Source organism: Rana temporaria, chromosome 2, assembly GCF_905171775.1.
Source record: "Rana temporaria chromosome 2, aRanTem1.1, whole genome shotgun sequence".
Lineage (NCBI taxonomy): Eukaryota > Metazoa > Chordata > Amphibia > Anura > Ranidae > Rana > Rana temporaria.
Window position 1 is genome coordinate 508,572,859 of NC_053490.1, and position 24,313 is coordinate 508,597,171.

The following is a 24,313-nucleotide window of genomic DNA, read 5'->3' on the forward strand; positions in this document are numbered from 1 at the left end:
GATTTTTTTTTTTTTTTTTTTTTTTTTTTTTTTTTTAATGACTACATCATTCTTTCATTGATTACAGATAATGCCTACGATCCCGATGTCAGCGCTAAGCAATTCTGGATTGATAAAACTGTTTTTAAACAGGAGATCTGTCTCACATTTACAGACAATGGGAATGGGATGGATTTGGACAAATTGCACAAGATGCTTAGGTAAGTGTTGTATTCCATTCATCTTTCTGAGTACAGGACAGATAGTCTTTGCATTTTTGCACCTGTTTTGATTTTCCTGCATATAGACATTCATTGTGTGCTTATGAGGAAATTCTTATTCACATTGTTCACTATTATCATTTGAGCACTTTTATTTATCAAGTTTTTACATATTTATTAATTTATATATTCAGATTAGCGCTACACTTTGTTTTTTCACATTGTTGCAATTTGTCTACTTGGTGTGTTAGCAGCTTGTCCTTAAAGTGGATGTAAACCGAACATTTTTAAAAAAAAATATTTTTTTTGATGTCACAATGTAGAGCAGGGTTTGACAAATTTGCTTGGAATCTAGGAGCCAGCTAAAAAAGTTAGGAGCCAGAAAACGCGCCCTGTCCTGACTAACTTGCGCGCAGAAGCGAACACATACATGAGCAGCGCCAGCATATGTAAACGGTGTTCAAACCACACATGAGGTATCGCTGCGATTGGTAGAGCGAGAGCAATAATTCTAGCCCTGGACCTCCTCTGTAACTCAAAACATGCAACCTGTAGATTTTTTTAAACGTCGCCTATAAAGATTTTAAAGGGGTAAAAGTTTGTCGGCATTCCACGAGCGGACGCAATTTTGAAGCGTGACATGTTGGGTATGAATTTACTCGGCGTAACATTATCTTTCATAATATTAAAAAAAATGGGGATAACTTTACTGTTTTATTTTTTAATTAAAAAAAGTGAATTTTTTTTCCCAAAAAAGTGCACTTGTAAGACCGCTGCGCAAATACGGCGTGACAAAGTATTGCAACGATCGCCATTTTATTCTCTAGGGTGTTAGGATACAAAATATATATAATGATTGGGGGTTCTAATTAGAGGGAAGAAGATGGCAGTGAAAATAGTGAAAAATGACATTAGAATTGCTGTTTAACTTGTAATGCTTAACTTGTAATACCAACGGCTCACCACCAGATGGCGCCAGCTCACCTTGCAAGCCAAGTCGCCAGGACACTATTTCTAGTCGCCATGGCGACCTGGCGACCGGGATTTGTCGAGCCCTGATGTAGAGTATAAGATTTCCTATCATCTGTGCCCAGTCTTGCCACACATAGTTAATCCAGCTCTGAGCAATCCACTTTTATTGTTCAGTGAAGATTTAACAGACTTCCAGATAAAAACCTTATCTAAATAAAGTCTTTTCCGTCCCCTTGCTTCGAGTGACAGGGTTTTTACATATCTCGTGCACTAGCTTGGGCACATGCACATTCCTGGATGTTTATCATAATATGGGGGGTGATCCAAAGTTCATTGTGAGAGGTAATGTATGTCACTCGAAGCAAGGGGACGGAAAGGACTTTTTATTTAGACAGGTTTTTATCTGGAAGTCTGTTAATTTTCACTGAACAATAAAAGAGGATTGCTCAGAGCTGGATTAACTCTGTGTGGCAAGACTGGGCACAGATGATAGGAAATCTTATTCTCTACATTGTGACATCAAAAATTTTTGGGGGGTTTACATCCACTTTAAGGCAGCGCGGAATTATTTTGTATACCAAGTTTCTGAGTACAGTCCAATATATCTGGCAGAATTCACAGACCACACTCCAAGGTTGTAGCGATAGTTGGGCCATATATGAATGCATGTACTAATACGAGGGTATTTTTGTTTGGGTTTTTATTGCTGCACCTCATTTTTTGTCCCATTCACACTTCTTGCCAGCAGGGAGGCCCTTACCGCTAATCTATTCAACACTTAAAAGAAAATCAAAGGAGAAGGATGCCCAAACTCTTTTGGCCATACTTCTCCTGTGGGTGACAATTGTGCACTTACTTCTGCATGCACTCCTGTAACCCAGATTCAGCTGACAGTGGGCTTAAAGCCTAGTACACATGGGCGGAATGTTGTGTGTACTGCAGCTGGTCCTACATAAGCTGTTCATTCGGCTGGCTTCTGTCGAAGGGGCAAGACCGAGAAAGGTCTTCTGATGGTCTCCCGATCAGTGCTTACGGGAGTTTTCTGGCCAGTGCCCCCCCCCCCCATCAGAACCAATAGCACAGCAGTGGAAGCTTGCTGTACTAACATTTGTATAGTTAGTACAGCGGCTTCTGCTGAGCTGGTAGTGTCTACCAAGCTAAAGTCCGCTGTCATCACAGAGCTGGTCCAGATTCTGCAGGAATCTCGGCAATGTTGGGTTCCGCCCAGATTTCTGACTGGCAGCTGGCATAGCCTCTCGGCGTGCTGCTGGGAGACTAAGTCATCCGTTACCACCCCTCTCATGCCTCACACTCCAGTAAATACTGGAGGGGCAGGGCACAGAGTGGTGACCGACAGTCTCTGCTCACTGCGGCCTGAGAACTTGAGTGATCAGCGGTCTTTAATGAAATATCAGATCATCACAGAGTGGAACTGTGCATATGAATTTGAGGAGTACACAGTGCCACGTCCCGATAGATTAGATTTGGAAAAATATATATGGCAGATGATGGACTTTGAAGGCGTATTGAAAATTGAATATCTATTGAAAAAAGACATAAAAATTGTTGAAAGACATACAATTTACAAATAAGGCCGTTCTTAAAGGGGAGGTTCACCCTTAAAACCACTTTCTCCAATTACACTGGCCCCCCACATTACAATACGATTATGCCTGTTATGTTTTTTTTGATGCTGTACATACCTTCGTACAGCTATTCACCCGTGGAGGTTGCGAGTCCCGCGGGAGTGGGCGTTCCTCACATGCTGGTGATTGACGTTTTGACAAAAAAACAGCTCCCCCGTCGCGTAAGCCGCGTCACGATTGGCGAAAGGAGCCGAACGGCGATGCGCAGGCGCAGTATAGCGCCGACTCGCCGTTCGGATCCTTTCGCCAGTCGTGACGCAGCTTACGCGACGGGGGGAGCTGTTTTTTTTGTCAAAACGTTAATCACCAGCATGTGAGGAACGCCCACTCCCGCGGGACTCGCAACCCGGAAGCCACGGGTGAATAGCTGTACGAAGGTATGTACAGCATAAAAAAAAACATAACAGGCATAATCGTATTGTAATGTGGGGGGCCAGTGTAATTGGAGAAAGTGGTTTTTAGGGTGAACCTCCCCTTTAAGAATGCCTATGAACACGAGAAAATGGGCATGACATGGCACCTATCAGCTAGGGTTACAATACACAAAGGTGGAGGACTAGCAACCACTTCCTATTGGTAATTATAACAGAACCCTTGTGGTTTGCAGGAGGTAGAAATGTCATACGACGCTCAGCCCGACATGTTGCGCGTTGAAACAAAATGCTTTGTGTATTGTAACCCTAGGTGATAGGTGCCATGTCATGCTAATTTTCTCGTGTTCATATGCATTCTTAAGAACGGCCTTATTTGTAAATTTTATGTCTTTCAACAATTTTTTTATGTCTTTTTTTTTTTTTTTTTTTTTTATATAAATATTCAATTTTTAATACGTCTTCAAAGAGTCCATCATCTGCCATATATATTTTTCAGCGGTCTTTAATCGCTCGGTTCTAGGCCTTCGAGCCAGTGGGGGACAGCTGTAGCATCCAATTGATGCTCCATCCACCTAGATGAGTATGCATGTTTTTTTTTTGTATTGTTTTTTGAAATGCCAAACTTTTCTCTATTCAGTTATGCATGAAATTCCGTATTTATATCTTCTATGTGCAGTATTTGTGACAACAGCAGTCCAACCGCTGCCACAAATATGTCAGTGGCACTCGCAGCCTCACCCTGCACAGAGCTTGTAAGGTGACACATTCTATGTGCCAGAAGCCTTTGTCACTTTGGTCAGTTACCTCTGCAGAACCTTTATACAAACAAACAACTGCCACCATTTGATTTAACAAAATCACGCAATATTCCCAGTAGTTTATAAGCAGTTCTGCCTATTTAGGAATTAAATGTCAGACATTCACTACCACACCAGACAGGGAGGAAACCGTTTTAAAATATGGTAATATTCTTCACAGAGGCATGGTTTCTTTAGGCTCCATTCACACCTAGGCGTATTGTCGCCTGTAGCGCGACGCTATTGCAGCCTGCAATACGCTGGAGGGGTGATTTTACATTGTCGGCTATGGAGATGGTTCACATCTCCACGCCCAACGCCGAAACGCCTGAAGCTCAAAACAAGTCCCAGACCTTTTTTTCAGGTGGCTTTCGGCGTTCGGCATAGCCGACAATGTTGATCACCCCTCCGGCGTATGTTACCGCGGCATATTTTACCACGTTTTGTCGCGGCAAGTCGCGGGACAAAACGCTGCAATTTGTTGCGGCAAATCGCGGTAAAATGCGCCGCGTTCAGGTGTGAATGCAGCCTTAAAGTGTAAGTTCACCTTACAGAAAATCTGTAAGGTGACCTTACGCTGGATCCCCTCCCCACCCCATTCTGTGATGTCTCCCTTTAGGAATCACTGAAAGGTTTGTAAGCAACAATAAGATTTGGCCTGTCGGCAGCCACATGATACTGAGAGAAAAAAGTTAAAGGGTCACTAAAGAATTTTTTTTTTTTTTTTTAAGCTAAATGGCTTCCTTTACCTTACTGCAGTCCTTGTTTCATGTTCTCATTGTTCATTTTTGCTTTGATGTTGCTGTAATTCTCCTCTGTTTTGGACACTTCCTGGTTGTCTGTTTCCTGATCACCACAGTACTGGGGATTCTAGTTTCGTTTTCAAACCAATACTGCTCTATGGCACTGTTCAGCACAGATACAGCATAACATGCTAAAACGAAACTAAATGCAAAAACGAAACTAAAAAACTACAGGTACCATATATGATTGATTTTTATCTATTTTTAATCGTTTTTAAAAGGAATCAGTTAACTATTATGTCTCTATACGCTGTAAACAGTCATTTCAGCAAAAAAAAAAAAAAACATTTCATTTAGTGACCCTTTAAATGGCCATTTGTAAACACCCAGACCCGTTCTTGCATTTTTATAATAATGCTATGGGTAGAGATGACTGTCTCAGTTTGTATTTTTTTTCTTTTATGACTTGCCTTTTGGTGTATTAACAACATCTTTTCTTCTTGTTACATTTCAGTTTCGGTTTCAGTGACAAGGTTGCCGTTCATGGCCATGTCCCTGTCGGGCTGTACGGAAATGGATTTAAGTCGGGATCTATGCGTCTAGGAAAGGATGCAATTGTGTTCACAAAAAATGAAAATGGATTGCACGTGGGAATGTTATCTCAGACCTATTTGGAGAAGATTAATGCAGAGCACGTCATTGTGCCAATTATCTCCTTTGACAAGCAAAATATCCTTTTTTTGTTTTTTTCCTGATCTTATGTGATTTTTTGTAACCACATACATTAACACACAAAGCAGGTGTGTTCAAAACACATGATTTTACAGGCTTTGAGGAGGATTTTTTTTTTTTTTAAAGAAACCCCTACCTTCCATCAAAAGTAATATAATTATAACCAGGAGGTGTTTTTTTGCAGGAGAAATGCTATGCCTTGGGCCCATTTCACACTGATGGATATATCGGGTCCGCCTGACGGTTTTTCAGGTGGACGCGATCAGACCATTCATGGTGTCAGCGGTGGGAACACCGACTGGCATCCAATCCGCTAAAAACAGACGGATGGGGATCTGGTCCCTCTCAGTCCGGCAGATCTAATGTAAATTGGACCACCCCATAGAGAATAGCATGATGTGTCCGTGTTCACTCTGCTTGTCTGAGCGGACAAAGACCTGTCATCCGCCTGCACAGTGGGGATCAGCAGAAGGATCCACCATTGAACAGGCTTATCCGCTTGATGGAGTCCGCCCCATCTGAAATGTGCCCATGTCACAAAGGTGATGATTTTTTTTTTTTTCTTACTGCAACTCTCAACTGAACTTTTAAAAGGCTGGCATCTTGACTGATCACATGTGCAGCACCATTGTAACTACAGATCTAAATAGAGGCCAAGATGGCGCTGTCTTTGGCTGTAAAAGGTTGGAGTGTTTCATTCGGCTTTAAGACTGATTTTAATATTGATTTGTCACACATCGGCTAGAAGTTGAAATTGGGCTTGTATGTATTTACTTTTATATATGATTGGAGAAGGTGAATTATATACTCTGTTGGATTTGTATCATCTGTGGAATTTGGACTTTGTTCGTTATTGGAAGTTAATTAAAAATGCGTTCTCTGGAGGGCCTGTGTGTTGCTGCGGAACAACCTAATTTATAGTCATCATAATAACCTCTAAGATATCAATTATCTAAGAGGACTGGACACTATACATTTATTGGATTTATTAGTTCACTACAATGGTGCCGTGACTCGGATTCGAACCAGGGTTGCTGCGGAACAACCTAATTTATAGTCATCATATAATATCTAGGATATCAATTATCTAAGAGGACTGGACACTATACATTTATTGGACTTATTCGATCACTACACTGGGGTAGATGTACAGGGGGGAGAGAGCTCGGACTTGTACATCTCCACTCCAGTAGTCCACACAGCAGGCTGAAGTTGGGGTATTACATGAAGTCTGCAACATTGCAAACTCTGATTTGTACTTTGCTTGTGCTGTGTGGTCATGTCGGGCAGCAAGGGTAGGATGATCAGTGTCGGAAGAAGTTTTCCTTAGTCCATAGAAGACAACTAGGCAAGGCTGAGAACACTGCTTAAGATGATCATGCTGCATACATAGGATAGTATTGATTTTGTGTCCGGATTAACAATTTTTATTGGATAGAGGTAACAGAAGGGTTCAATTATATAGACACAAGGGGGCAATAATGAGTTTAATGTTGGGGTTTAAAAATGAAGTGATGAGCGCAAATTACGCTCATCACTTCATTTTTATACCCTTGTTTTGTTGTTAGCACATATTAGATTTGAGCAGCATTTTGGTTTTACACCAGTTATTCATTTATATTTCACTGTTGGCTAGCGCTTTAGTTTTATTTATTTTATTGTTGGGGTTTACTTAAACTTTATTTCATACATCTTTCACCATGTAGAATTGTTTCTCTAGTGCACGTGACCCCGGCTCCCGTGTCACTGGATTTGATTGAATCAATCTATCCAATGAGGACCTGAGACAGCGTCTGGAGCTGCTGTGCTCATCCCGGTTGCTGGAACGTCAGGGATCTGGTAAAAGGGAGGCTGGTGCACTACAGAACATTTTTGACGCAGAATACATTAAGGTGAAAAACCACTTAAGCCCTGGGATGATTTTCCCCCTTAAAGGGTCACTAAAGGAATTTTTTTTTTTAGCTAAATAGCTTCCTTTACCTTGCTGCAGTCCTGGTTTCATGTCCTCATTGTTCGTTTTTGCTTTCATGTTGCTGTAAATCCTCTCTGTTCTGGACACTTCCTGGTTGCCTGTTTCCTGATGACCACAGTACTGGGAGATTTCTCACGGTGGTCACTAATCAAGGAGCTGTGTGTAAAACGAAACTGGATTGGTGCTGAGGAGTTTTAGACAAAGTATCACTGATCTCTATTGGCTGACTGCCCTCTAGTGGCTCTCTGTACATCAGAGAACCAGCAAACAACAGCAAAAACGAAACTACACTGCAGGCACATTATATGATTGTTTTTTTATCAATTTTTAATCATTTTTAAAAGGAATCAGTTAACTATTATGCCTCTATGCCCTGTAAACAGTCATTTCAGCAAAAAAAAAAATTTCCTTTAGTGACCCTTTAATGACAGGCCATTTTTTGCAATACGGCACTGCGTCGATTTGACTGCCAATTGCGCGGCCGTGTGACGCTGTATTCCCCCCCCCCCAAATAGAGCTTTTATTTGGTGGGGCTGAAGTGGTTAACTTAAGATATGCCTGCCGTTTTTACAAAGTAGCTGAATTCCTGGAATTTGGCTTATAAGCAATTTTCAGAGGCCGTCAATCCCAAAAAGGGGGTGTTTTATTAATTTTAGGAGAGAAATGATCTGAGACGCAAAGCATTTTCCCCCCCAGAACAGCTGATTTTGTAGCAGATATTCTGAGAGAAGTACCTCATGCACCGTTGGCTATAGGGACACAAAGGGAGGCTTTCCAGAACCTTGTTCTGTGGCATAAAACATGGAGCAGACGCTTACTTTTTTTTGTATTTTGAATATGGTGTAGAAATGTTAAGTGATGGATGCCCTCTAGTGGAGGTAGCTAGTGATGCTCTAAAATTCACCTATCATTTTAAATTGATCGTTTTTTGTGATGAAGTTTTTTTTTTATCATTTATTACCTGGTAGCTGCTAAAAGAACAGATATGTAATTTAGAGCAGCTCTGGTTCCTAATCAAACTGCTCACCCCCTGGCTGATTGATAGATGGTATGTTTGTTTTGATCTGGCTATCACACTCCTGTGATGCAGGACAGAGCTGAATGTTCCGCAAGACTGCAGCGCATACTTACTAGGCTGTGACCAGCAGAGTTGGGGGAGGGGGACCGCTTACATAGGATCATTGCAAGGGAAACGTAATGTGGTCTTGGCTTTTTTTTTTTTTTTTTTTTTTTTAAAGAAAGATTTTTAGAACTATAAAAAAAAATAAGTGTTGGTGGATTTAAATCAATTTTGTGTGCAACACATGCCTTTGCACTCTCAGACATTGCTGTACATTAGAGGTGAAATGAATCTGTAAAGGCATATACAACATTTAATTTTTGTTGCTCTTGTTATGGTTTTTGTGCCTTGTACAATTTTAAAAATAATAAAATACGAGGGTTGCACGGATACTGTTTTTTTTTTTTTTTTTTTTTAACTGGTAAGTACAAGTACCGATACTTTTGGTCAAGTACTTACCAATACCGAGTACCGATATCTTTGCAAAGATGAATGGGCTCAAATCGCACTGCAAAGAATCGCATGCAATTTTTGAACAGGAATACAGTGCAATTCCTGTTCAAAGCGCATGTGGTTTCCCCCACCACTCCTATGTTATCCCAGTATAGAACGACAGGGGAAGCGTCATCTAAGAAGTGCAGCAATGGGCAAACAGTTTGTTCAAAAATATATCTTGCATGTCAAATCCAAAACCACTGCCTTGTGGTAGGAGGAGGTGTAGGAAGTTCTGGGACCCCTTTAGGAGCCATTGGCTTCTGCTGCTATCAATCAGTGAGCCCATGAGAAGAGAGCTTGGGGCAGAGCTGTGCTCTTTGTATGAATGGACACACAGCTTCGGCCCAAGTGCCCCCATAGTAAGAGGCTTACTATCGGGGAGCCAAGAGCGCCGGCGGGGAACCCTAAAAGAAGAGGATTGGGGCTTCTCTGTGCAAAACCATTACACACAGCAGGTAAGTATAACATGTTTGATATAATAAAAAAAAAAATCTTTCTCTAGGCGTCTTCCAGGACTGCCAATGAGACCTAGAGCTCCTTGGCTGTCCTGGAAGTATTTGGAAAAGGAGTTACCGGTAAGTCTAAAGCCCCATACACTTGTCTTGACTTTTTGACAACAAATTTCAAAATGAGCAAGTTTTCATAAAATATCCGACTGTGTGTACGCTCCATCGGACAAACTTTTTCGGTTTTGATCGGACAAAAGTTCGCTCTGCAAACAGACAAACTTTTCGTCAACAAAAGTCCTACAGTGCAAAGTCTTATCTTGTGTACAGAAGTCCATCGGACTTTTGTCCAAAGTACAAACACGTATGCTCAGAACCAATGTTAAAATTGACCAACAATAGCAGAAGTTGACCAAATGATGGCAAAAAGGAGCTGAAAAAACACGTGATTTTGGGAAAGTTGGCTGAAAAAGTCCTGCCGTATGTATGTATACCAAGTTCACGGCCAACGCCCTTCAAACAGAAATCCACAGAAAAGTTTGTTTGAAGTCTGACCGTGTATATGAGGCTTTGCTTAGCTTTTGCTTTTTTAGAATCACATTTTAAGCCATTTAGAACAGCCTTTCTCAAACTTTTTAACACAGAGAAACCCTTGAAATAGCATTCAAATCACAGGGAACCCCTACAAAAAAAAAAAAACGACAATCTACAACTCACGATACATTAGTGTGATGGTCAGTGAGAAGAATTCTTCTTACCCTTGTGGTCATTGGGAAGAATTACCCCCTTACTGATCAGCACTGTTGCAGTAAATCAATCTGGTTTGTCCCAGGAACGTGCACCGAAAAGAGGGAAATCAGGGATTTCAAATCCCCTGATCGCTAAACCAGCTGTAGGGTGCTGACAGCACGGCAACCCCAGGGGTATATACAGTGAAGATTGAAGGGGAGGGGGATGGTAATGCTGACCTAGGGTTAGTTTACTTCTACATTTTTTTTCTGTAAAGTTGAACTAACACTTTAAAGGGGGGTTGAGGTATCCCATAACGCAGTGATGACATCTATCGGTCACTGACCAACTGTGGCAAAAGATTGTTGAAAGGCCTTTTTGTTTCCCAGCAGGACTGTGCACAACACTAAATGTGGAAATAAATGGTTTGTTGACGTGGAGGAATTGAGTGGCCTACACAGAACCTTAACCTCAACTTTACCAAACCCTTTTGGAATAGATTGGAATGCCATTCGAGAGTTTCTTTCATTTAACATCAGTATCTGATCACCATCTCTTTTCGCTGAATGGGCACAAATTCCCACACACCACATCACAATCTTGTTGAAAGCCTTCCCATGAGTGTGGAGGCTGTTTTAACCCCTTTCCGCCTATATGTATCCTCACATAAGTGGGTCTTTCTCTGTGGGGGATATATATTTATTTATTTATTTATTTATATATATATATATATATATATATATATATATATATATATATATATATATATAATATTCTCTAGATATGTCTATCTATATTTCTGGGTGCTAACATTTATAGTTAAAGTTGATTCAGGGAAAATCCAATTGCCTCTCTGGGATCAGGAAGGATTTTTTTCCCCTGCTGTAGCAAATTAGATCATGCTTTTACTGGGGTCTTTCGCCTTCCTCTGGATCAACTGTGGGTATAGGATTGTGTATATAGGATTGTATGATTATTTTTTATGGTGGAACTTGATGGACTTGTCTTTTTTTCAACCTGATTAATAAATATATATATATATATATATATATATATATATATATATATATATATAATCAATGTTTATGGGCCATACTACAGGTACAAACAACTACTAACATACACATGTGATATAGCTGTGATCGTCAGCAGCAGGAAATTTTTATTTTGGGTTGTTCTTTGGTTGTAAATTATGGTAATAGCAAGAAATATACAGCTAAATTAAATTTTACAATATTTGGCCAATTTTCCTTTTGATAGAAAACATTTATGAGAGATCCTTTACCATTTACCACCAAGAGAAAGTCAAATTTGCCTTGAAAAAATAGGGTATAATCCAGTTGTGATGATATGTACAATTTTACGAACACACATGTCAAAGGTGCAAAATTGGGCTTGGGCATTAACATTTGTTGCCTAAGGCGGGAATGGGTTAAATGCGAAGGGATATCAAATCCATATTAAGGCCCGTGGTTTGGGAATAGAATAGCCAACAAGGTCATAGGAGTTTATTAGGTGCCGGCAAACTTTGGGCTATTTATTGTATTTTTTTTATGCTGGGACAGGGCCAGTGCCGTTTCCTCTAACCTGGACTGGAAGTTGGGGATTGTGTAAATAAAAGGCATTGGTTTGGAGCACATTGGATGGGTTTTCTGACATCCAAAGTTGTGTTGTGGCATACACCATTTAAATTAAAAGTGCATGTTCTCTGTGAGTTCCCTTAACTCTCCTTACAGCAGTTGGTGAAGACGCAAGACTCCGATGCAAATCTGAGAGCCATCCTGACCCACTCTCTCCTGAAAACTCAAACTGAACTTTTGGCTGAACTTGAAGCCATTAAAGGCAAAAAAGGAACAAGGATCATTATCTGGAACCTAAGAAGGTAGAGCCTTGGTGTAAATAATTTAGTAATGTAGTAACTTTATAAACATTGACTAGAAACCTGAGTAAACTAACACAGCTGGGATAAAAAAAATGATTGTCCTGTTGCTGGTAAAACAGACACTTAAGAAATTGTGCTATTTAAGGGGCGAGCAGGTTTACGCTTTTGCCTGGGGAAATCGTACTTCGTAGATATTGACAACACACACACATTTCTCCATGTCTTGTCTCTTTAAAGCGGGGGTTCCGCGGGTTTAGCTTCTTTTTTTTTTAATTATTTTTTTATCCGAAAAGCCTTGCAACAGCGCTAGCTAGGTACTACTCACCTGCTAGGCGCTACTACGTCCGTCCGCTCCGTTTTAGTTTGAAAGAACAAGTTATAAAAAATCCTCCAGGGCTTTTCCATCTTGCTTGTGGGCATTTTGAATCCCACAAGCAAGCACTTCCTGGATTTCTTCACGGAATGCCCTCATCATGCACCGCAGGATCTCGCGCATGCGCTGTGTTGACTGTGAGCAGCGTGAGCCTCGCCGTCAACACTTCCTGAATACAGTCAGTACCATGACAACGGGTGACACGCCCCGTTGTACTCCCAGGAGACCTTGCGCCCAGATCACATTACGCTGAGAGTCGTCGGGGGGGGGGGGGGGGAGCGACACACCCACTCCCCGCATGGAAGAAGACCCGGAAGTCATCTAGAACACAGGTAAGGATACACATTTGACACAAAATGACAACGCAGCAGTGATAGATTAAGGCTGGAGGTAGGTGAGCTATAAAATTCAATTTTAGGGTGAACCTCCGCTTTTTAAGAATGTTGCAAGCATAAAACAAGTTTTGATTGGCCCTTTACTTTGAATGGGGAAAGGTACTGTCTGTTAAATCCTTTTTCTGCAATTTTTAAAAAAAAATATTAAACTGCCAGTTTCAAGACTGAAGATTGGTTTAAAACATATATTTTCTGAGAAAGACCCTGGAGAATAAAGTGGTAGTAGTTGCTACTTGTCACATATTGGTGCAACTGTTTATCAAAGCCATATTTTCTTTAAAAAAAATACACTTAAGTTAATTTGGTGGGCAAAAACACAATATATGACCTTTGTTTAAAATGTAAAAGATAAAGCTGTGTTGGGTGAGTAGATTCCAAACATATTAACCCTTAACATTTGCATGCATGCATGCAAAAAAAATGGCAACAAACTACAGTATGTAAAAAAAAAAACACGTGTCTGTAGGTGGTGATTTTTAAGCCTCCACAGGTCATCCATTTAGAATGAACAGTGAATAGTGCTTCTAGAATTATTGTGGCGATGCCTGATGTGTGCACGATCATAGTTTTCATAAGTAGGTGTACTTGCAATTTGTTTACATTTATGTGCAAGGGTGTTTTTTTTTTTTTGTTATGTATTTAGCTAAACAGAGCTTGCACAAGGGGGAATAGTTGACAGCCACTTGGGTACAAATTCCCTTAATAGGGCAAATTCTCTTAGGGCAGGGTTTGACAAATTTGCTTGGAATCTAGGAGCCAGCTAAAAAAGTTAGGAGCTAGAAAACGCATCCCGTCCCGACGAGCTTTAGCGCAGAAGCGAACACATATGTGAGCAGCGCCCGCATATGTAAACGGTGTTCAAACCACACATGTGAGGTATCTCCGCGATTGGTAGAGTGAGAGCAATAATTTTAGCCCTAGACCTCCTCTGTAACTCATAACATGCAACCTGTAGATTTTTTTAAACGTCGCCTATGAAGATTTTAAAGGGTAAAAGTTTGTCGGCATTCCACGAGCGGACGCAATTTTGAAGCGTGACATGTTGGGTATGAAGTTACTCGGCGTAACATTATCTTTCAAAATATTTATTGTATTATTTTTTAATAAAAAAAAGTGTAATTTTTTTCCCAAAAAAGTGCTCTTGTAAGACTGCTGCGCAAATACGGCTTGATAGAAAGTATTGCAACGATCGCCATTTTATTCTCTAGGGAGTTGGGATAAAAAATATATATAATGTTTGGGGGTTCTAATTGGAGGGAAGAAGATGGCAGTGAAAATAGTGAAAAATGGCATTAGAATTGCGGTTTAACTTGTAATGCTTAACTTGTAATACCAACGGCCACCACCAGATGGCGCCAGCTCATACAAGGAAGAGCTGTGGACTTCACAAAAAAAAATATACATTTTTTTTTTTTGCCCACCTTCCAAGCCAAGTCGCCAGGAGGCTATTTCTAGTCGCCCTGGCGACTGGGATTTGTCGAGCCCTGTCTTAGGGTAACCTAAGAATTTGTTTTTATAAACTTTGCACTATATTACCAAAAGTATTGGGACACCTGCATTTACACACACAATAACTTTGTCATCCCGTTCAATATTGAGTTGGCCCACCCTTTGCAGCTATAACGGCTTCAACTCTTCTGGGAAGGCTGTCCACAAGGTTTAGGAGTGTCTATGGGAATGTTTGATCATTTTTCCAGAAGCACATTTATGAGGTCAGGCACTGATGTTAGACAAGAAGGCCTGGCTAGCAGCCTCCGCTCAAATTTGAGGTCAGGACATTCGTACATATCAGTGGCCTCCTCTCGGAAGTCTTCTGTTTATGAACAGTTCCTGCTAATTTGGAGAAACTGTCCCACTGGTATTCCACAATTCGGAGTCAGGATGATGACTTCTGGCCTATAATAACGTGTTTGCTGCTGTTTCTTTCCGTAAAGTCTTAGTCATTAATTTGTTGTCTTTCACATTAATCAATAGGTCCCAAAAAGACATTGATTGTTCATGGTAGGTATAAGTCAATTTGATATTCCTATTGTTGTTAAGATCTTACACAAAGGTTACTGATGCGTGCTTCCCCCAAAATCGGGACATCATCAATGTACCATTGGCTACAGAAAACTGTGGCCGAGGTACAGCAAGGACTTTGTGGCTTATGATCTTGTGACTGATGGTAGATCGGAGTCATACAAAAATATGGGAATTTCTGCATCCCTTATGTCCCTTCCTTACATATCTGGGCTGTGCTTTTCCTCTTCGGTCAGTTAACAGTGTAGTTTATTTTGCAAATTTATGAACCGCAAAACCAACAATCTGTAACAGTAATGCTAAGCATTTACATAATTTCCTTCCTTGATGTTGGAAAGACATGCATAAACCACTCAGCAACCATTAATTGTTGTCCGGTTTGCAGAGGAACTGCTCCTTTATTCCTGAACTTGGAGAATGCGAATCTTCTGAGATTTTAGAAGTATTTTATATGCCTAGCGTAAGTTCCTAGCAATGTCCTGTGGTCAGGAAGCTGCATATGGCCAGCCATAGAAAGTAAACCCCGGTGCTTCCATGCATCACCATCTTCCCTATGCAAGCGCGCCCCTTTGTATTTCACGAACACAGATTTTTGCATGTTTTTTTGCATTTAAAACATGACGGGTTGTAACCTTTCCCTACTAAATCTAAATGAATTTTTTTTATTTTTTTGGACATATGCTTTACTTTGATAATAACTGTAGTTTGTGTACATAAATATGTTAAACACGCCTTTCAGTGGTTTAGGTTTCTAGGGTGTGGAGCTTAAGATCACGTGACTGGCGAGATTGGCTGTCACGACAGTCACATGATCTAAAAATGATCAGGCGCTTTCGGTTAGGTGCCGTGCCATACAATTGGCGTCCATAGCCGCCGATTGTATGACTCGGCCCCACCCCCCAGCGACCGCGTCATTGGATTTGATTGACTGCAGTGGGAGCCAATGGCTGCGCTGCTATCAATTTATCCAATGAAGAGCCGACAAGACCTGGAGAAAGCACACAGGATTGCGCCCATGGAAATTCTGGGCTTGGGTAAGTAAAACGGGGGCTCGGGGGGGGGGGCTTGGGGGTCCGGTGACTGCAAGATGTTTTTCACCTTAATGCATAGGATTGCATTAAGGTGAAAAAACACAAAGCTTTACAACTACTTTAAAATGTTACTAAACCCACAACATTACAATCAGTCTGTATATGCAGTAAAGCATGCGGCTTGTACTCACTGCGGAACCTAAGGGGTCAATCCTCCACATTGTGTATAAAGGCTGTTTAATCCTGTCTCTTCCAATCCCCCTCTTCTTTCACTGTCTCCAATATATCTCCTTATAGTGCAGAGCCTTGGGGGCACTCTGCACATGCTCAGTTTGGTGTATATTGCAAGAGGCGTTTTTTTTTTGGTGGAGGGTACACATGTCGTCAGCACAGGGCCAATCCGCACTGTCCAGACAGAGGGTCAGGGGGTCATGCAGCCTCATAGGACATTCAGATGAGAATAAACTCCTACAAGCTTTAACCATAAACTGATAGAAGTCACAAGACTGTTATATACTGCTAATGAGGAAGGTATTTAGGAAGTTTATATTTATGAAAATAATTGCATTTCCATGTTCTGTGTACTGTGAGAGAGCAGATATAGTGAATGAAGGCTTCCTGGGTTTAGTAACACTTTAAAGTTTCTTGTGAGAACAAAGTTGCATGCCATAGGCAGGGCCAGGCACTTTACACGGAAACATGATGGATGTTTTTTTACACAGACTTTGTATCATTAGAATGTAATCTATCCGGGCAAGATTTTCTTTTATTTGAAGAGTGCTCTGTGGGCAAGTAATGCTTCCTTACTAGGGGGACATTTAATGGCAGACTATCTTGTAATTGGCAGCCATCTGTTTCACTAATATTAAAGGGGAGCTCTAGGCAAGTATAAGGGTTAAATACTAAACTACTTTTATTAAAAATAAAAAATGCATCATTGGTGCCTCCATTTCTTATTTGGTAATGCGCCGACGGAGAAAAGTCCAACACTAAGTTCCTCAGCTGCAGAGTATGTTGCCAAAAGGGAACACGCTGACAGGAGGAGAGGTGACAAATTGTGCCGCTGCTTCATCATTATTCAGTCAGTGAGGAAAACTTCCAGTGAGGGCATTTGTTCCGGTAACATCTGTCTGAGAGACGGTGAATGGATTTAACTATTCGCAACACCATATTAAACTCAATGGCTTGAAATATAAAAATACGAAGGAAACTTGGACAGCCGCACTCCAAAAATTTTCTTTTAATTAAAATTGATCTCCAAAATAAACATGCCACAGCAAAAAATTTGGAACAAAAGCCAACGTTTCGCACTGTAGCTTCAGTGCTATGACTAAGCACTAAAGCTACAGTGCGAAATGTTGGCTTTTGATCCAATTTTTTTGCTGTGGCATGTTTATTTTGGAGATCAATTTTAATTAAAAGAACATTTTTGGAGTGCGGCTGTCCAAGTTTCCTTCGTATTTTTGCATCACGATTGCATTGCCGGCACCCATGGTTTGGTTCCAGTGAAAAGGTTCTTTGAAGACTACTGAGCAGTTCTTTTCTCTCTCTACCTTGGCTTTAAATATACTTTAACCTACAAGTTTCTGTTTTTTAAAGTTTTTTTTTTTTTTTTTTTTTCACCCATAGGGACAAGCGTGGATGTACAGAATTTGATTTTGTTAATGATAAATATGACATAAGAATTCCTGAGGAGACGGATGGTTCTAATAAGAAGGGCTATAAGAAGCAAGACAGGATGGACCAAGTTGCTCCAGACAGCGACTACTCATTACGTGTATGTCAAGTGTTCACGTATGTTGTTGGGCTTTGTATGTGTGTGATGATATCATTTGATAGTCATGCTACGTGACACATTCCTCTGTAGAGGAGACATAATCCTCAATACTTGTAAGGCACTACATGGAGTCCTCTTGTGAGAGGTGTTTTCTACCTTAATGTCCTTGTAGTAAGTTTAGTACAGATTAATGAACATTGCTTAGTGAATGCCGACCCCCCAAGCCCTCCATCATGCAGGGTTACTTTTTTTTATTATTTTTTAACTTTAAATTTTTTTATTATTGTTATTTTATCGTATGAGAATTCAAAATAGAGTACTATAAATCAGAGCAAAAGAGGTATTCCAAGTTAGATTTTCTCAGTTTGAAATTTCTCAACGCAAAACATTATAATACATTTTCAATGAACAATAAGGAATACTTATACAGTGGAATCTCGGTTAACAAGCTTTTTGAAAGACGAGCAACTTTTTTTTTTTTTTTTTTTTTTTTAAATCCTGACTCGGTTTGCGAGAGTTGTCTCGCAAAACGAGCAGGATTCAAGACAATAAGGTGTGCAGTATTTGTCTGTAATTGACTGTAATTGTTTAACCTTGTTATAAACAGGGCTGTGGAGTCGGTAGATAAATGTTCCGACTCCTCAGTTTTATGTACTTCCGACTCCGACTCCTCTGTATTAATATGCAAATGTATTTTATACATTCCTTGAGGGAAAGAAACGCAACCTACCACAGGACTACTGGCTGGGAAGCCAACAGTCTACTGTATTGCACAGTTTAAGCAAAAGACAAACACAATGAAAACAACGTTTTATAAAAAAATATATATTAATCAATCAAGTGTCTGGATAGTAGCAGCAGGCATAAACATCAGGAACAGGATCTTTACCAGTTCAAAAATACAAACCACATTATTTGGTTGTTTTAGAACAAAAACAAAGCTTATCTATAATGAACCAAAAACAAAATCTGTAAAACCTAGAAATGGTTTATATTAATCTTGAAATGTAGTTATAGGCTTAGCAAATGCAAATCAATTCAATGTAGAGTTCTAAGGAAGAGAATTGCCTCTGCCAGATCCTCTTTCATAGAGGCTCTTAAGTCCGACTTTATTATTTTTAGGGCTGAAAATAATCTTTCGACACTGACTTGGGTGGGTGGCATTGCAGTAACTATTCTGGCCACATCACTAACGATCTCTGGATAAACAAGGATGGCTTCTTCAACAGTAAGTTTTGATGAGCGATCATACTTTTCAACTTCTTTTAGTGCTTTATAAAACTCCTGTTGGAATTTTTTTATTTGGACACTTACTGGTTCTCTAACATGCGTTCCCTGTAAAAGCAGAACACAACACTATGGAAAGTATAAGTATTGCAGCTCCTAATTGTGCATTGCGTGCCATATAGTGAAGCACATGAAAAGCATGCTTCTTCACGGTCACTTAACGTGTTCGTTTTGCAGTTACGTGAGGCACTGCATGCATTGGTCTTTATTCTTACAGTAGAGAAGTCATTAATTATAACTTTATGTGAATTGGGACATTTAAACTTGCTTTTTTTTTTTTTAATTACAATCTAAATTTCAGGAGTCGGTGCATTGTTTGCCGACTCCGACTCCAGGTACCCAAAATTTCCCCCGACTCCGACTCTCCGACTCCACAGCCCTGGTTATAAATTTCTGTTTTTTTGTTTTTTTTTAAACAAATTATTTGTTGCTTCTGTGTTTTGCACATAGAAGACAAAAAACAACAACCCCCATGGTCTTGCTATTTCTTTTTTTTTTAAGAAAATTTGTTTACTACTCCACTAGGTGGGGGAACTAGAGCCCAGAGCCTTGCCGATCCTTTTAGATAAGCTTGTTGTGTCTAGCATTTGTTACCAATTAGGTGGAGTATGAGAAACCTCCAGAAATCATTATGTGGCGTATTTCTGTTTCTTCTGTATTGGAAGCTCCTTGCAGAAAATAATTGACATTTTGAGCTTTTGTTTCATTTACAGGCTTATTGCAGCATTCTGTATTTGAAACCAAGGATGCAGATCATTATCAGAGGTGAAAAAGTTCAAACACAACTTGTTTCCAAAAGCCTTGCCCTCATAGAAAAGGATGTCTATAGACCCAAGTTTCTGGCTGTATCCTTTTATTGTACGATTTATTGAACATTTTTTCATTTAGGTTATCTTTTGGTAAACTAATTAATGAAACGGAAACTCATTCACGTCACTTTACCTACACTGCTAGTGGTCTTTTGTTGCACTAGGCTTTGATATTATCGGAGGTTTTCCTGCTACAAGAGTGATGGAGTAGCCCTACAGCTGCTCAAACTAGTTCTGCTTAAGGAATAAAAATAAACCTGTTATAATTGCCTGCCATGATCCTCCTCTTTTGGGGGCCCCCACCAATCCACCAGACTCCTCCCCTCCTCACAGTGCCTCCATAGCAAGCTGCTGGTGCAAGGATTTTTGAGACCCCAGGCAAAACCTAATTTTGCGGCTCCACCCCTTTTTGTCCTGCCCATGTATACCCCATCTTTTTAATGACTGCTACCATTTTTGCACGCAACACTTTGCAAGATCCGCTACTAATTTTGGAAACTTAAAATAAAAATACCTTCAAAGTTGCTGCGTTTGCCACAAACCAGACTCCAGCTCTTCTCCACAAACCAAACTTCTTCTAATGCAATTCTGCAAGCAAGAAGGCCTCAGGGCATTGTGAGACATTACTGAGCAATCGTGAACTCTTATTCAACTTTAGAGAGAAAATGGCTTCTCTCATGTTCATATGAAAAAAAAAAAATATATATATATATATATATATATATACATACACACACACACACACACACACACACACACACACACACACACACACACACACACACACACACACACACACACACACACACACATATATTCTTTTAACCCCAATAATTCTGACACGATAACGGGAAGATTAGGACCAAATGTGCTCCGGGGGCCAACTACAAACCTTTTGAACTGAAACAAAAATACAACCTCCCTAACTCGCATCTTTTTCGGTTACTTCAACTTAGGCATGCCTTCAATACTCAATTTGAGCATTCCCAAGTAGCCCTATATATGTAGACTCTGGAAGATTGGCTAAGGGACGAATCTATATCCAAGCTCTTGTCCTGCATTTATAAAACTTTACTGCCCAATGTTCACATGGGACTATAAGCTTTAAAAGCGAAATGGGTGGGGGTATTCCCTGGAATGGACACGGAAGAGTGGAAAGACCTATGGGAGTGCTCCTTTTCGCAAATGGTCTTGGCCAGGGACAGACTGATCCAGTTAAAAATGTTTCATAGAGTGTATTCTACATCTATGCGCCTACACAAAATATACCCATCTATTTCCTGCTGGAGGTGTGTTACGCCTGTGGCGGACTTTATACATATTTATTGGAGCTGTTCGCTGGTCGAGACCTTTTGGAACGAGGTTACCACATTAATTCGGACAATCGCCATGGTTCAGATTCCATTGAGGGAAGAAATGTTTGCTGGGGCTTGTAGATCCACTGGCTTCTAGCCGAGGAGTTGGAACTCTTTTGGGGATACTACTTTATTATGCACGCAAGGCCATGGTAATGCGATGGAAATCCTCCTCCGCACCATAACTTAACTTATGGAAAGTCTGGTCAATTCAATACAGAACCACCTATCTGTCTAGAGCAGTGGTTCTCAACCTTCTAGGGCCGTGACCCCTTGATAAAATTTCCCACGTTGTGGGGACCCCTAACAGTAAAATTATTTTCGTAGCGTGGGTTGTCAGCACCCAAGGCAAGACAAGTAATTTACGCCCCTAACCCGCGGACATTTAGCGCTACCTGAGTCCCCTTAATGGCAACTACAATCACAGGTAGTGTCACTCACTGTCTCCGGCTTCACTGTGTCTCCAGCTCTGTGGTGTCTCGTAGCAGTGACACCTATGCTGAAATCAGGAGATAGGGTCTCCTCCAGCCTCTCCCACTTCACATTCCCTACCAGTCAGCTGACCTCTAGTCTTTGCCCCCCCAGTCATGCCGTAAACTGAATGGGCGCCTGCGAAGAGGCTGAGTGGGCAGCTGCGGGCTCCAGGAACAGCCCAGATGGGTGGCCACATGAATAGCCCTGCTGGGTGGCTGCAAAAATGCAGTGGGAGAGTGATGCGGGCTTGAGGAACAGCCCAAGATAAGGTGACCCCTGGTAAATCCTCATTTGACCCCCGAGGGGGTCCCAACCCCCAGGTTGAGAACCACTGGTCTAGAGGTTGTGCCAAGAAATGTCAAAGTGTGGAACATTTGAGTGGAATCCACTTATACTAATGCTGATTCTTCAGGATGACTAGTTAACGTTTGGATAGGTAATTAACGGTATATATTGTTGTACAACTCTACATTTATGCTTCATTAGAGGGAGTCTTTCCTGACACATAAGATATGGGAGAGTGCATATTTTTATAAATTCCAGAGTTTAACTCTGTAGGATGTTTGAGAAGGAGAGTGGCCAATAAGAATCCTAATGTTTCAGCCCGCGTACCAACTTTTCGATTAGTTTAGAGTGCCTTGACTTTTAGCTAGGTTGTTTTATTGTGCTTTTGTTTCTGTTTGTTTTGTTTTTGCGCTATGCAATTGAGCCTGGGTATGCCCTATAGGCTTTGTTATGTACTGTTAACTTCGAAAACTTGCCATAATAATAAAATGAACATCAATCTCATTCCAAAGGCCATATATAAAAATGCCTCCTATCTTGACTGTAAAGAGACAGAAATTGCCGCTCCAGGCAGGTCTTGTTGGGTGCAAATTTTCTTCTCGGGAACTGAGGGTGCTAGCAGTGCACATGGCAAATAAAAACAAAAAATTATCAGGACAGCCGCACTCCATTCCAACGTAACTTTTTTTTTTTAAATCAGTAAAGTTTTTATTTTGAAAAAAAGAAAAACAGTAGCAGTACAAAGTAACATACATGTACATCGCATTTAAATGACCTAAAGAAAGCTGAGCCACATCTGGGGCAAAGCTATTTAAGCATAAAGCCTAGGAGCAATACATTAACACTGCAGTAGTTCTTATGCGATCTTTCCGTACATCTGGTGCTCCAACTGTAGGCACTTTAAACATATTATACAAACAAAAAAAGGGGGGAAGAAAGAAAAAAAAAAAAAAAAAAAAACACAGTAGGGGGAAAAACCAGCCGGCCTGATGCCATAGGTACAGCCTTCACTAGATCACTTAGCCCAATTACCTCTCACCTAGTAATTTATAGAGATGACCCCATCGCACCCTTCCACTTAACCAAGGTTTTAACCAATTAACAGCCTATCAAGTACCAGTTGTGGAGGGGCAACCTCCGGAGACCCCAGCCATCCCTGCCATATGTTGGCAAACTTCTGTGGTGCCTTTCTATGCAGGTATGTGTTCTTCTCCCTTATAAGGATCCTATTGACCTCCTGTACCCACTGTCGGCTCGACGGAACCCGAGCAGACAACCAGTATCTTGCTATAAGTTTCCGTGCCAAATATAGCAGTCTAAGCAAGGCCGTGTAGACAGGAGGCAGGTACAGGTCCTCATCTATACCCCCCAGCAAGCACACCAGTGGGCTTACCGGCAACTGGACCTGGTAGGTAGAGTTAATAATTTTGAGCACCGCACTCCAGTACCTTACTAACTTGGGGCACCTCCAAAGCATGTGGATGAGGTCTCCCGGATGTGCCTGGCATTTGGGACATATGGGTGTATCTCGTCTACCCCACCGGTGTAATTGTACTGGAGTTCTATAGACTCTGTGGAGAATAAATAGATGTGACAGTCTTTGGGCCGCCGAGACTGAAACCAAGGGGCCAGTACTCAGTATTTGCTCCCATTGTTCCCCATCTATGGGTCCTATGTCATTCTCCCATTTCTCTCTACAGGGAAGAACATCAGGTGCTTGTATGGGTGCGAGTAGCTGTTGATATGACCTGGAAATAAAGCCCTTTTTCTCTGTATCTGCAAAAACTGAACCCAAGAAACGAGACTCTTCCCGGCGCAGCGCGGAACAATAACCCTGTGCTCTAATCGCGTGGGCTAGTCTAATGTATTGAAAATGTGTTCCTCCCCATAAGGGGAATTCCTCCTTCAACCTTTCGAATGATTTTAGGGTCCCCCCATCAAAGATTTGGTTTAAGTATAGAATGCCCGCATCCTCCCATCTAGAGCAGTCCCGTAGTTTAACTAACTCGGTGTAGAATCTATTCCGCCAAATAGGCGTACTAGGCAGGAAACCCGTGATCCCCATCCTCCTCCTGACAGCGTTCCACAGTTTCTTAAGAAGGCAAGCCGTAGGGCACGTGGCCGGGACCCCAGGGAAACCCATTTCCATGTGAGACATTGCAGTGTATGAAGTGGCTGGATCTATGAGCAGGGCCCTAGAGGGGTCCGTTATTTCTGTCTGGTCCCAACCTACAAAATGTTGTAGTTGGGCTGCATAGAAGTAGGTCTGTGCATGGGGAACAGCCATTCCCCCCTGGTCTTTGGGGTACTGTAAGGTATGTAGTTTTATTCTGGCAATCCGAATTCCAACGTAACTTTAATGTAAAAACCTGGAAACGGGCACTACAAGTCACAGCAACGGAACCTAGGACAGCTGACGTGTTTCACACTAACTTCAGTGTTTACTCATAGCTGATT

At 41.1% G+C, this 24,313-nt stretch overlaps 1 protein-coding gene across 2 annotated transcripts in view; it reads left to right on the forward strand.

The window, feature by feature from the left end:
- LOC120927935 (MORC family CW-type zinc finger protein 3-like) overlaps positions 1-24,313 on the forward strand; it is a 95,688-nt gene that overhangs the window by 34,494 nt on the left and 36,881 nt on the right. Inside the window, exons 3-8 of one of the 2 annotated variants that reach the window (XM_040338951.1) lie at positions 68-200; positions 5,247-5,461; positions 11,901-12,048; positions 14,791-14,817; positions 17,499-17,646; positions 19,647-19,778. In XM_040338951.1, coding sequence (XP_040194885.1) covers positions 68-200; positions 5,247-5,461; positions 11,901-12,048; positions 14,791-14,817; positions 17,499-17,646; positions 19,647-19,778 — 803 coding nt within the window. The remainder of the gene's footprint in view (positions 1-67; positions 201-5,246; positions 5,462-11,900; positions 12,049-14,790; positions 14,818-17,498; positions 17,647-19,646; positions 19,779-24,313) is intronic. The other variant, XM_040338952.1, reaches the window with a different exon arrangement.